The 13,119-nt window shown below is 46.6% G+C and overlaps 2 protein-coding genes across 2 annotated transcripts; one reads left to right on the top strand and one right to left on the bottom strand.

Annotated features, from left to right (window-relative positions):
* Nucleotides 1-761: 761 nt before the first annotated feature.
* MRFAP1L1 (Morf4 family associated protein 1 like 1) lies at nt 762-2,925 on the bottom strand. Its single transcript, XM_039468535.2, has one exon. It carries the CDS (start codon nt 2,683-2,685, stop codon nt 2,302-2,304), a length of 384 nt encoding a protein of 127 aa, XP_039324469.1. The 5' UTR covers nt 2,686-2,925; the 3' UTR covers nt 762-2,301.
* A 7,254-nt stretch (nt 2,926-10,179) lies between these two features.
* BLOC1S4 (biogenesis of lysosomal organelles complex 1 subunit 4) lies at nt 10,180-12,824 on the top strand. Its single transcript, XM_039468232.2, has one exon. It carries the CDS (start codon nt 10,233-10,235, stop codon nt 10,863-10,865), a length of 633 nt encoding a protein of 210 aa, XP_039324166.1. The 5' UTR covers nt 10,180-10,232; the 3' UTR covers nt 10,866-12,824.
* The last annotated feature ends 295 nt before the right edge of the window (nt 12,825-13,119 follow it).

Here is a 13,119-nt window from a genome sequence, read left to right as displayed (position 1 = left end):
TGTGCTCAGGTTTTTCAAATTTTTGATTTTTAAAATGCCTATTTTACACATTAATCCAAAACATGTATCTATTTTACGAATTTGATTTAGTAATTCTGGAAACTGCACCATGCCTACGCTATGGCTCTGAGCATCCATTAGCACTCTGTGAGAAAACATCCCAGGGTGAAGAAACGTCACCGAAGTACGGGCTTATGAAGATGAACTAAGTCCTTAACAAAGGCCTCTTAGCCCTGCCCGCTGACTTCACTGTGCCTCCCACAACCCCTCCACACTCCTTAACTTCAGCTCACTGGCCGTCTCCCCAGTGCTGCAACTCGAAAGGCTTCTGCTCACTGTGATCCCTGTGCCTCAGATGCCTTCACTCATTTCTACTTTTCAGGCCCAGTAAGGCACCTGCTCTGAATGTGCACACTCCCCCATGCACAGGTGACTCCCTCCTCAGGGCTCCCACAAGACATCCACGCACTCTACCCGCAGTCCCTGCTCTCCGTTTCCGTCCCCCACCTTCGCCCCATCCATCTCTTACCTTTACGTGTAGGATATGAAGCACGTCACATTCCCACTGGGTGACTAAACACACGTCTGCTGCTGAAAAGTAGGGGCCGGACCCAGAGGATGGCCAAAAGGTTTTCTCTTCAGAACTGGGTGTTCTGTCAGCTCACCTCCACAGCATCTTCCAGAGGTAACTCTCCCTCAGTGAAGGCTTACCAAGAGCCTTTAACTGCAAGCAGTTCAACCCCATTTGATGACAATGAACATCCATTTCAAAAAAAAATTTATTTATGATTCTTTTGTTAACACACACAGGAGGGGCTCTGGTCATGTGAACGAAAAATTTATTTCTTAAAAAAGGTTTTTGAGGTCTTTGTTTTTCAAGCAAATTAACCCTTATTACATATTTGACTTTGACCTCCAATCTGACGGGTCCTACTACCCTGATGAACTGGAAGAGACTTTCCAGGCCCTGAGAATGTCTCTTCCTTTCTCCAGTCTCGCAAGGCTCTTTGTAGACTGTCTCTTCAGTACCATTCTCTGAAGCCCCTGTAATGTGTGAGGGTATTGCAACAGTCCATACTCACACCGCCTTGTCAAACAAGGTCAGCTACGTCGTCTACATCAACTCACCTGACAGATCACACAACATACAGCAGACAATGTGCCACAAAACATAGCTCCCCTCTTTCGTCCTACAGAGGAACGAAAAGTTCCAAAATATATACAAAACCACTTCCATCTCCAACTGCCTTCTCAGTCTTCCCAGTTTTAGGCAAAGCAGTCTCATTAATAACATTCTTCAGGAGGCTCAACCACGTAGTGCAGTGCCTTCCACTGCACCTCTAAAGTTGGAAGATTCTGATCCCAAGTCTTGATGTGTTCCAAAAAACAATCAGGTCACAAAGGTAACAGCAAAATACAAGGCCACGCCCAACATTTCAAAAGCACAGCAAAATAACAAGAATAAACGTGACCGCGAAAACGACTTTTGATTAAGCCCCGTTTCTCTTACAACAGTATTTCTCCCACAAAAGTCATCCTTCCAGAACCAAATACATTTGATGATGTAAACCTCTATCGAGGTAATCACTCACTGACCATAAGGGAGACTATTACATGGGGGTAAAAAAACATACAAAAACAAAACAGAAGATGACAAGCTGTTTCAGTCTCCTCGGTGTGTCAGTTCATCCTTACCAGTTGACTATAGTCCTCAACTGTGAACCTAAAGCACAATTGGGAGAAATTAACCATGAAAAGTGGCATATCCTGATGTTAAAAATAAATGTTAACCACCCAGAAGAATGCCACTTCTTTGAGGCAGGGTCTTCTGACATACCTGCCTCATAGAACAATCTGGAAATTTCAGGGAATGTCCTCTGGCTTTCCTCTTTCTTTCTCTCTCCCTGCGTTCTCTCCCTGCGTTCCGTTTGGCTCTAGGTTTTCTTTGGCTTTCCCCAAACCCCCTTAGTGCCTAGACAGGTCTACTTCTGGCGACCGCCCTATTAGAATTGACTTTCATCTTTCAGGAAACACACCCGAAGTTACTTTTATTTTTCTCTATCCGTGTGGGAGGGAGAGGCCATTAAAAAACGGTATACTAACACCTAACAAAACCAGCACGCATTCTTTCCTCCTGACCCCACCTTCGTTCCCAATGCTCGATTTCTGATGCAATAAAACGGGGCCGTGCAGGCCTAGGACATAACTTTTGACAGGGCGCGGTTCCACACCATGCTTAGGGCGACTACTGAGTTTCATCCAAGCTCCCGCTCGTTTCAGACCTGACCACGACCTCCTCCTTCAAAAAGACTCACTTCTCTCTATCCGCCAGACCAGCTCGACCAGCATCTGTGCCATCTTCGCGATCTCCTCGGCCTTCTCCTCGGCCTTCTCGCACCACTCCGACACCCTGCCGTCGGCTTCGCCGCTGGGGTGCTGCACCTGGTTGAGCGCGCTCTCCTCCGAGGCCTCCACCTGCGTCTTGATCTGGATGAGCATATTGTCCATCTCCCACAGCTTGCTCCTGGTCCGCAGGTACGCCCGCCCGTGCTCGCGGATGAGAGACGCGATGTCCTCGCGCATCTCGTTGATGACCGGGAGCAGGAACTGCTCGAAGTCCTCCTCGGGCTCCAGCACCTCCACCTCCTCTGGCGCTTCCACCTCGTCGATGTCCAGGGGCCGCATCTCCAAGACCGCTGCAGTGACGTTCTCCTTCCCGGACCCCCTCCCCCGGGGATGTAGATCAGGAGTCACTGCTGGAGTCTAAGCGACCCACACGCTTTGTCCGTAGTACTCCCGAATGATCTTTAAATTTGTTTCTTCCTTTTAACTGTAAGCCTTTCGCTTCAGAACTCTGTGGGAAGAAGCGCCGCGGTTGGACACAGCGGCCGTCAAGTCGCCCTCCGCCTGTTTTTGCGGCCCTTTCACGACAGGGCCGGGCCCCTTTACGGTCTCAAGTCGCCCTCCGCCTGTTTGCGGCCCTTTCACGACAGGGCCGGGCCCCTTTACGGTCACGCCTCCCGCAAGACCAGGCGGCGGGCGCGCGCTCCCCCTTCCCCACCTGCTTCCCGGCCCTCCGCTTCGTTTTCTTCTCTAAAAATTAGATCGGTGGCGGCAGGTTTGTTCGCGTCTTCCTCGGAAGCCTCCCTTCAGAGGGCTTTTACTTTTATTATTTTTTTAAGTAAAAGTGACGCCCCCATCCCTATATTTGAATAAGACTGGCTGGCGTTCACGGCCCTTACTATCTAAACATGCACAAGCTGGAATAATTTATATGAAATTCACTTAGCCCTCACAACGAACCTATAAGAGAGGGAAAAAATCAGGCCAAAAGTCGTGATTTGAGCCCAAAGCAATGTGTGTCCACAGTCTCTGCTCACTGTTCCAGAACGGAGCACGTCCCTTGTTCTCCCCACCCCTGGCTCATGCTTTTTTCTCCGGGGGGGGGGGGGGGGAATTTCTCTCTCTGCCTTGGGTGGTTCTGGCCTGTGGTTTTTAGGCTCTCTTCAACAGTCTGTAAGCTTCTCAAGGTAAAGGGCCACTTCTGTTTCTGTTCTGCCCTCCGCTCTTCCTATCAGCCTGGCGTCAAGCAGGGCCTTAGGGGATGCTTTAGACAGAGGAATTCTTCTCTAGTACGTAAGTACCTCTGCCAGACTGGAGGCTGTTTGGGGATGGGTTCTGGTCTTGGTCACCTTTATGTACCTACACACACAGGACCTGAAAGTCAACAGGGTCCTAGTAAATGTGGCTTTGGTCATCAATATATTTTGATCACCAGCCTTTGTGGAATAGAGGAAGTCTATTGCGAGACTTAGTCACCCAGTGCCACACTAGTAGTAATATGAGTGTGTGTAGGGGGGCATCCTTTTTGCACAAGTGCCATAGATCAGAGCTTCAGTTTTCCAGTCTCGTAAAGACCAATGGCCCCAGCCTGAATATCTGTCAGTGGGAAGAGGCATTTGTAAGATGATGTGTGTGAAACAGTTTTGCAACCACGAATGTTCTAACAGATGTTCATCAAAAGAACATTAAGAGAGAAAGAGCAAGACACTGAAAAAAGGATATTTTCAACAGCTATATCTGGCAAATGACTCACATGCAGAATATATCAAGAACTAGAGATCAACAAGAAATAAACATTTTAAAATGGACGAAAGACAAAAGCTGGCACTTAACGAAAGAGAGAATATCCAAATGGCCCATAAGTATGTGAAAATGTGTTCAACATCACGATTCAGCAGGGAAATGCAAATTAAAACCACAACGAGGAAGCACTGTCCATCCACTAGAATGACTAAAATTTAAAATGCTGACAATATCAAGCGTTGGGGAAGATGCTGAACAACTGGAACTCTCATGCATTCTTGATGGATGTCTTAGTCTACTCTAGACACGATAACTAAACACGGTAGGCTGGGTGGCTTAAACACAGACATTTGTTTTCTAACAGTTCTGGAGGCCAGAAGTCCATAATTAAGATGCCAACAAATTTGGTTTCTGGAGGTGAGAGCTCTCTTCCTGAACTGTGGATGGTCACCCTCTTGCTGCAGTCCTTACATGATCTCTTCTTTGTGCATGCAGTGTTGGGAGGTACAGAAAGGAGTGCTCTCTTGTGTCTTTTAAGAACATGAAGCTATAGGCTCATGCCCCAGCCCTAATGACCTTATTTAACCTTGCTTATTTCTTTACCCCAAGTACAGCCACACTGGGGTTGAGGGCTTCAATATCACAATATTGGGGGACATATATATTCAGCCCATAATAATGGGAATGTAAGTTGTTACAACAATTTTAGAAAACTATTTGGCAGTATCTACCAAGATTAGACATATACCAACCCTATGTTCTAGCAAATTGACACCTTGGTATATACTCAAGAGAGTTTGAGTGCGATTGTTTATAAAAATACATATACAAGAATATTCACAGCAGCTTTATTATAATAGCCCCAAAGTTAAAACCACCCAAATGTTCATCAGCAGCAGAATAAATAAATAAAATGAATAAGTGGTAGCATATTCCTTCAATGGTTTATTAATGCATAACAAGTTACCCCAAAATTTAGCAGCTTAAAACAACATTTATCATCTGTCTTAGTGCATTTGGACTGCTGTGACAAACTACCATAAGGTGGGCAGCTGATTAAAGAAATTTATTTCTCACAGTTCTAGGGGATGGGAAGTCCAAGATCAAAGTGCTGGTAGATTCTGTCTGGTGAGGGCTAGTATTTTGGTTCGTAAATGGTTCTTTCTCGCTGTGTCCTCACATGATGGAAGGAGCAAGGGGTCTCTCTTAAACATCTTTTTTTTTTTCTTTTGGAGACGGAGTTTCAATCTTGTCACCCAGGCTGGAATGCAATGGCTCAATCTCTGCTCACTGAAACCTCCGCTTCCCAGATTCAAGCGATTCTCTTACCTCAGCCTCCTGAGTAGCTGGAATTGCAGGCACCCGCCACCATGCCCAGCTAATTTTTGTATTATTAGTAGAGACAGGGTTTCACCATGTTGGCCAAGCTGGTCTCGAACTCCTGACTTAAGGTTATCCACCCACCTTGGCCTCCCAAAGTGCTGGGATTACAGGTGTGAAGACATGTCACCTGCCCCTGTTTTACATCTTTTGTATATTTATAGACAAAGCCTTGCTCTTTTGTTCAGGCTAAAGTGCAGTGGAATGAGCATAGCTCACTGCCTCAAACTCCTGAGCTCAAGTGATCCTCCAGCTTCCACCTCCCAAGTAGCTGGGACTATAAGCACGTGCCACCATACCCAGCTTTAATTTTTTTTTTTTTTTTTGGTAGAGATGGGGTTATTGCAGTGTTGCCCAGGCTGGTCTCAAACTCCTGGCCTCAAACAGTTCTGCCTCTGTCTCCCAGTGTTAGGATTACAGGCATGAGCCACTGCAGCTGGCCTTATATCCTTTATAAGGGTACTAGTAACAATCATGAGGGCTCTGACCCCATGACCAAATGACTTCCCAAAGACTCCATCTCTTGATATCATCACTGTGTTAGGCTGTTCTCACATTGCTATAAAGAAATATCTGAGACTGAGTAATTTACGAAGAAAAAACGCTTAATTGGCTAAGAGTTCTGCAGGCTGTATAGGAAGCATGGTGCTGGCATCTGCTTGGCTTCTTGGGAGGCCTCAGGAAACTTACAATCATGGCAGAAGGCAAAGGGAGAGCAGGCATGTCACATGACCAGAGCAGGAACAAGAGGTGGGAGAAGTGCCACACACTTTAAATAACTAGATCTCACAGGAGCTCACTCATCATAGGAGCAGCACAAAGGGGATGGTGCTAAACCATTCATGAGAAATCTGTCCCCATGATCCAGTCACCTCCCACCAGGCCCCAGCTCCAACACTGGGGATTATAATCCAACATGAGCTTTGGGTGGGACATCTAAACCATATCAATCACCTTGTGGGGTAGAATTTAAACATACAAACTTGGATCTGGGTACACAAGCATTCAGACCACAGCATTATCTTATGCAGTTTCAGTTTGGTATCTTATATGAGGTTGCAGTTAAAATATCAGCTGGGGCTGCAGTCATATCTGAGTTGGAATGAGGCTGGAGCATCCACTTCCAAGATGGCTTACTCATACGGTTGTTGGAAAGAGACTGTTTTTCCCTAGCTGTTGGTCTCAGCTCCTCGCAATGCGGGCTTCTCCATAGAGCTGCTCACAACAAGGCAGCTGGTTTCCCCCAGAGCAAGTGGTTTGTGAACCCCAAATATCTGGGAAATGTCTCAGTCAATTCAGAAAGTTTATTTTCCCAAGGATGAGTGACCGTGACACAGCCTCAGGAGGTCCCGATGACATGTGCCCAAGGTGGTGGGGGCACGGCTTGGTTTTATACATTTTAGGGAGACATGAGACATCAATCAACATATGTAAGATGAACGTTGGATTTGTCCAGAAAGGTGGGACACCTCGAAGCAAAGGCAGGGCAACTCAAAGGTGCTGGGGGGTGGGGGGGTCTTCCAGGTCTTGGGTAGATAAGAGACAAATGGGTGCATTCTTTTGAGTTTCTTTTTTTCTTTTTTTGTCACCCAGGCTGGAGTGCAGTGGCATGATCTCAGCTCACTGCTACGTCTGTCTCCCAGGTTCAAGCAATTCTCCTGCCTCAGCCTCCCAAGTAGCTGGCATTACAGGTGTGTACCACCATGCCTGGCTAATTTTTGTATTTTTAGTAGAGGTGGGGTTTCACCATGTTGGCCAGGCTGGTCTTGAACTCCTGACCTCAAATGATCCATCCACCTAGGCCTCCCAACGTGCTGGGATGACAGGTGTGAGCCACCACTCCTGGCCCTTTTGAGTTTGTGACTAGCCTCTCCAAAGAAGGCAATCAGATATGCATTTATCTCAGTGAGCAGAGGAGTGAATTTGAATAGAATGTAAGGCAGGTTTGCCTTAAGCAGTTCCCAGCTTGACTTCTCTTTTAGCTTAGTGATTGTAGGGCCCCAAGATTTATTTTCCTTTCACAGGTTGGAGGGAAAGAGATGCCACACTACCTTTTATAAACTAATCTGCAAATCATACATCATCACTTCTGCCTTTTTCAGTTGGTTATGAGCTAGTCAAGTCACTAAGTCCAGCCCACACTCAACAGGAGGCAATACACAAGAGAGAATACAAGGAGGAAAAAATCACTGGGAGTCATCTCGAAGGCTGGCTAGCAATCACAGTTTGCTCTGTGACTGCAATTATTCATGCCATTTTTTTTTTTTTTTTTTTTTTTTTTTTTTGAGATGGAGTTTCGCCCTTGTTACCCAGGCTGGAGTGCAATGGCGCGATCTCGGCTCACCGCAACCTCCGCCTCCTGGGCTCAGGCAATTCTCCTGCCTCAGCCTCCTGAGTAGCTGGGATTACAGGCACGTGCCACCATGCCCAGCTAATGTTTTGCACTTTTAGTAGAGACGGGGTTTCACCATGTTGACCAGGATGGTCTCGATCTCTCGACCTCGTGATCCACCCGCCTCGGCCATGCCATTTTAACATACTGACCAAACTCCCTGCATCCAAGGTCCCCAAAAGTTACATTTTTAAAAATCACCTATAGTTTTAGGTATTAGTATCTTACTGTCACATCAGCTTTACATCCAGAATTTTGTCTTGTAAATTAGGTCAGATGTAGATGAGGCTTTCAGAGCATAGTTGCATAAATTCAGCTTGTTAAACGAGTGAACTCCAAGTTTCTCTTCAAAGAATCAGCATGTCAGTATATTCAGCTCTCTTATTCTTTAATTCTGCATTTTAAAGTTTAACTTCCTTGTAGTTTCAGTAAACAACCTTTTCCACCAGTTCTAATCAGTAGTTCACATCTGTTTCCCCAGTCCCCTGCTCTGTCCTGACTCATCCCAGTCACCTGCTCCAGTCACCTGCTTTGACCCCTGGTTACCTGCTCTCACCTGTCCCGTTGCTGTACTTCTAGCCAAACTACCCAGCCCGCCACTCCGGCTAGTACCCTGGCTCTCTTTAAAATAGCCAACTGGAATTAGCCTAGACTGTGCGGTCTAACCTTAGCCAATAGGGGAACACCACAGCTGTAGGGGCTACCTCCAACAGGAGTAAGAACCCCTTCCCTTCCCTTGTCCAGGTGTGTGCTCGCCATTGTTCTATCTCTGAGCTGCACCCTTCTATAGAAGTAAATTGCCTTGCTGCGGAAATTTATATTCAAGTGCTACTTTTCCAGCACTGAAAATTTACATATAACAAGCTCCTAGAGTACAATTCTTCTTGATCTGTAGACCTTCGAAGCTAAAGAGACAAGTTATCTGCCCCTATGCCTTCAATATACACTTGTGGGGCAGGCACAGGATAACCACTACAGACCAGTTCCACTGCCACTAGATAACCACTACCACTCCTGTTCAAAAAGGGGGGAAATTGGAAGTACATATAAGTTACCAGTCTGTAGTGACTCTGCCATCCAGTGTCAAGGTCTAGGAGTAATTCTCCATGACTCCCAGTTCCATCATCAGGACTCTTGGCTTTATGCTCTGAGTCATACTTCCTTTTTCATGAAATGTAGCATGTGTTTGCTGATGAGTCCTTTTCTCAGTCTGATTCTTGCTTGTAGAAGTCTGGGGAGTGGGGATCCAAAGGCCGGTTCCTTTCAGTGCAATCCACAATGTTTGTGTCAGTATACTTATCTTTAAAAAACTTTGGATCACCTGAGGTCAGGAGTTTGAGACCAGCCTCGCCAGCATGGTGAAACCCCATCTCTACTAAAAATAAAAAATTAGCTGGGTGTGGTGGCATGTGCCTGTAGTCCCAGCTACTCAGGAGGCTAAGACAGGAGAATCACTTGGGCCTGGGAGGTGGAGGTTGCAGTGAGCCAAGATTGCACTACCGCACTTCAGCCTAGATGACAGAGTAAGACTCAGTTAAAAAAAAAAAAAAAAAAAAAAAACCTCATCAGGGTTTACTCCGTTCGACAAAAGTGTGGCCTACAAATCCCTTTGAGGTAAGTCCATCTCTATCTTGTGCTTCTGCTGATAATACTGACCCAGCCTTCTGGAGGCCGTGTGGTTTCATTGATGGACTCTGTGAGGCACACCATTAATTTGTTTAAGAAGCTGTCAGTCTGACCGAATGGTATTCTGAGGCAGCACTTTTGCTTTTTCTGAGAATTTAAAGGATTTTACCGTCACATCTCAGCTTCATTTTTTTTTTCTGGCAGTACCCTGGATTTGATATTTGCTTGGAAACTATTTCTTAATTTTACACCATTTGCAATCAGACGAAGCTGAGGACTTTAAAAATCATCTAAAGTCGTCAAGGTCCATTCATTTTGTGTTTCGTTTTGCTTACCTCTTTATTTTACTATAAACAGCAAAAAGAAATGAAGGACAGGAGGGAGACTTTCACGGGTGCTGGACATGTCTTACCTGTTGGTCTGCATAGAATAGGCATGGTTGTATGGATGTGTACAAAGTCATCAATGTGCACACTTAAAATATATGCACTGTATTGTATTCCTGCTATACCTTCGCTTTAAAAAAAAAAAAAAGTTTAATTTGAGGTCGGGCGTGAGAAAACCTCAGCACGCTTGCGTGAGCGTGAACGCGCTCGGAGGCCGAAACAAAGGTGGATGCGCGTGCACAGACGCGATCGTAGGCCGCCGGAAGCAAAGGCGTGAGCGCGCGTGCGTGCGTGCGTGCGTGCGTGTGCGTGAGCGGGCGGAGGTCGGAAGCCGGCGCTGCGCAGCCGGGCGGTCGCGGGCCATGGAGGGTCGCTCGCCCGAGGGGCCGGCGGAAGAGGCCGAGCCGCAGTGCGCCGCCTGGAGCGGGGACAGCGGCACCGTGTCCCAAAGCCACAGCAGCGCCTCGGGGCCGTGGGAGGACGAGGGCGCCGAGGACGGCGCGCCGGGCCGCGACCTGCCGCTGCTGCGCCGCGCCGCCGCGGGGTATGCCGCCTGCCTGCTGCCCGGAGCCGGCGCGCGGCCCGAGGTCGAGGCCCTGGACGCGAGCCTGGAGGACCTGCTCACCAGAGTGGACGAGTTCGTGGGCATGCTGGACATGCTTCGCGGCGACTCGTCCCACGTCGTCCGCGAGGGAGTGCCGCGCATCCACGCCAAGGCCGCCGAGATGCGGCGCATCTACAGCCGGATCGACCGGCTGGAGGCCTTCGTGAGGATGGTGGGCGGCCGCGTGGCCAGGATGGAGGAGCAGGTCACCAAGGCCGAGGCCGAGCTGGGCGCCTTCCCCAGGGCGTTCAAGAAGCTCCTGCACACGATGAGCGTGCCCTCGCTCTTTAGCAAGTCGTCTTCCTCGAGGCCGCAGCGAGCCGGCTACGAAGCCCCCGTCCTGTTTCGGACCGAAGACTACTTCCCTTGCAGTGAGATGCCTCAGCTCTGACGCCTGACCGCCGCGGCCAGAAGACCCCAGCCGGGGGCTTACCTCCAGTGTGCAGGGCGCTGCAGGTGGTGCTCATGGACGTCTGTGATGTTGGAGTGCGGAGTTTTAAATTTTACCGTGCACAGACTCTCCTTAGTATATTCATGATTCCGTGTAGACTGTGTAGACGTTTTATGTCTTCCAGTTAAAAAAGGAGAGAGAGACGGGGGTCTTGCTATGTGACCCAGGAACTGGCCGGGAACTCCTGGGCTCAAGTGATCTCCCCCACCCCGCCTTAGCCTCCCCAGTAGCTGAAACCACAGGGCCCGCACCGCGCCCGGCCTGGGTCTTCCAACTCGAATCAGAGCTGCTTGGCGACGGCAGGGGGAATCAGTGAACTGTTCTGTGCACCGCGGCAAAACTGTTATTTTTATGGATTTCACTACACGGCATTACCTTTTCAAATTTACATGTTTGTATAATCATAAGAAAATGAAGCCATTGAAGCCTTGTTATTATTCAGTCGTAATAGTCATCCAGTTTTCTCTAACCTACTTTTTTAGGGTAAATGATATGTTACTTGATACTGTATTAAACTTCCCGTAGCACGAATTGTAAACCAAAGGAAATGGTACAGTTTCTGAGAAAATGTATGGATTTTTTGTGACTAATTCCGAAGTTGTATTTGAACCTATGACCTCACAGTCTTGGTTTGTCCATAGCAAACATATCTATTCTTGGATTGCCAAACTTTGGTTTATAATTTAAATATTAATAGAAATTTTAAGTTTTAATTGGAAATGGTTTCCTTCTGAAAAGAACTTTACATATTTCTTTGGGTTTGTTTGAAATAGACATATTGCTCATCTGCTTTTGGTAGTGGGATAAAGAAATGGGGCTGAGTATACCTCTTTTAGAGAGGTAATGTGAAAAACTAGCTTCTGTTTCACAGCATGGTATATTTCTTTCCCCTGGAAATGGATAAATGATCTGTGTGAGTGAATGGTATTAGGATTTTCCTGCGGATACAATCGACTTTTATGGAGATTCAAACGTGTTTTATAAGGGGGCCCAACTAAATAGTAGACCCTAAACAAGCAGACAGCTTAGGTTGCTTCTGCGTCATTTTCAGCGTCATCACAGATCTTTGAGGTTCATCGAGTAGCTGTATGTTCATTTTGCTGTGTATTGTGAAGACTGATCGTGTAATCTTGCACCTAGCTCCCCGTGGACGTTCCTTGTCACATACTTAACATTTTTTATTCAGGTGGTTCATTGACTACAAATCAAGGAACTCCTGAATGTAGATGCTGAAAGTACAAGTAACCTACATTTAATATTCAGCAACTGCTGGTAACCCTGTAAGGAATTCATATATTTTGATGACAGCCACTGAATATGAAAATAGCATCCTTACATAAGGAATACATTGCTAAAAGATTTGTTCACTTAAAGTTGGTATTAAAAAGCAGTAATTAGGAGCCGGGCGTGGTGGCTCACACCTGTAATCACAGTGCTTTGGGAGGCCAAGGTGGGCAGATCACCTGAAGTCAGAAGTTCCACGTCAGCCTGGCCAACATGATGAAACCCAGTCTCTACTAAAAATATAAAAATTTATCTGGGCATGCTGTCGAGCGCTTGTAATCCCAGCTACTCGGAAGGCTGAGCCAAGAGAATCGGTTGCCTTGGGAGGTGGAGGTTGCAGTGAGCCGGGATTGTACCACTGCACTTCAGCATGGGCTACAAGAATGAAACTCCATCTTAAAAAAAAAGTAGGACAAATTATGAAAAATTAGAATAACTTTAAAACTAAGAGTATCTGCATAATAGAAACCTTAAATTCCAGAGAGCATAAGTTAACAAGTGTGCTATAAAGGAAAAGTTTATTAGCTAGGGGTGTATAATGCTTAGATATGTCATTTACCTTCATGAAAGTAAATTGGGTTGAGAAAATTAAAAGTATAATAACCAGTAAGAAAATGGTATTCAGCTTAAGTTTTTAATGCTAATCATATAAAATATTCTAGCAATCCATCTAAAAGTAAAAGGTCCTGGTTCAGGTGATAACATGATTTTGTATGCAGCTTATCTCTAACAGACCCTGGGTTCTGAAATTCTTGTAGTTAATTGGTGTTATTTCTGAGCTTTTCACATAGAGATTTGTGCAGGGGCTTCTTGGTTGGGGAATTGAAGCTGGTTTGTACAGTCCAAGACACACTAGATGAAGATACCTGCCTTAAGAATGGGGATGGGGGGGCAGGTACATCCCCCATCC

The sequence above is a fragment of the Saimiri boliviensis genome, chromosome 3 (assembly GCF_048565385.1).
Source record: "Saimiri boliviensis isolate mSaiBol1 chromosome 3, mSaiBol1.pri, whole genome shotgun sequence".
In the NCBI taxonomy this organism is placed as follows: Eukaryota; Metazoa; Chordata; class Mammalia; order Primates; family Cebidae; genus Saimiri; species Saimiri boliviensis.
This window is presented reverse-complemented; position numbering and strand designations above follow the sequence as displayed.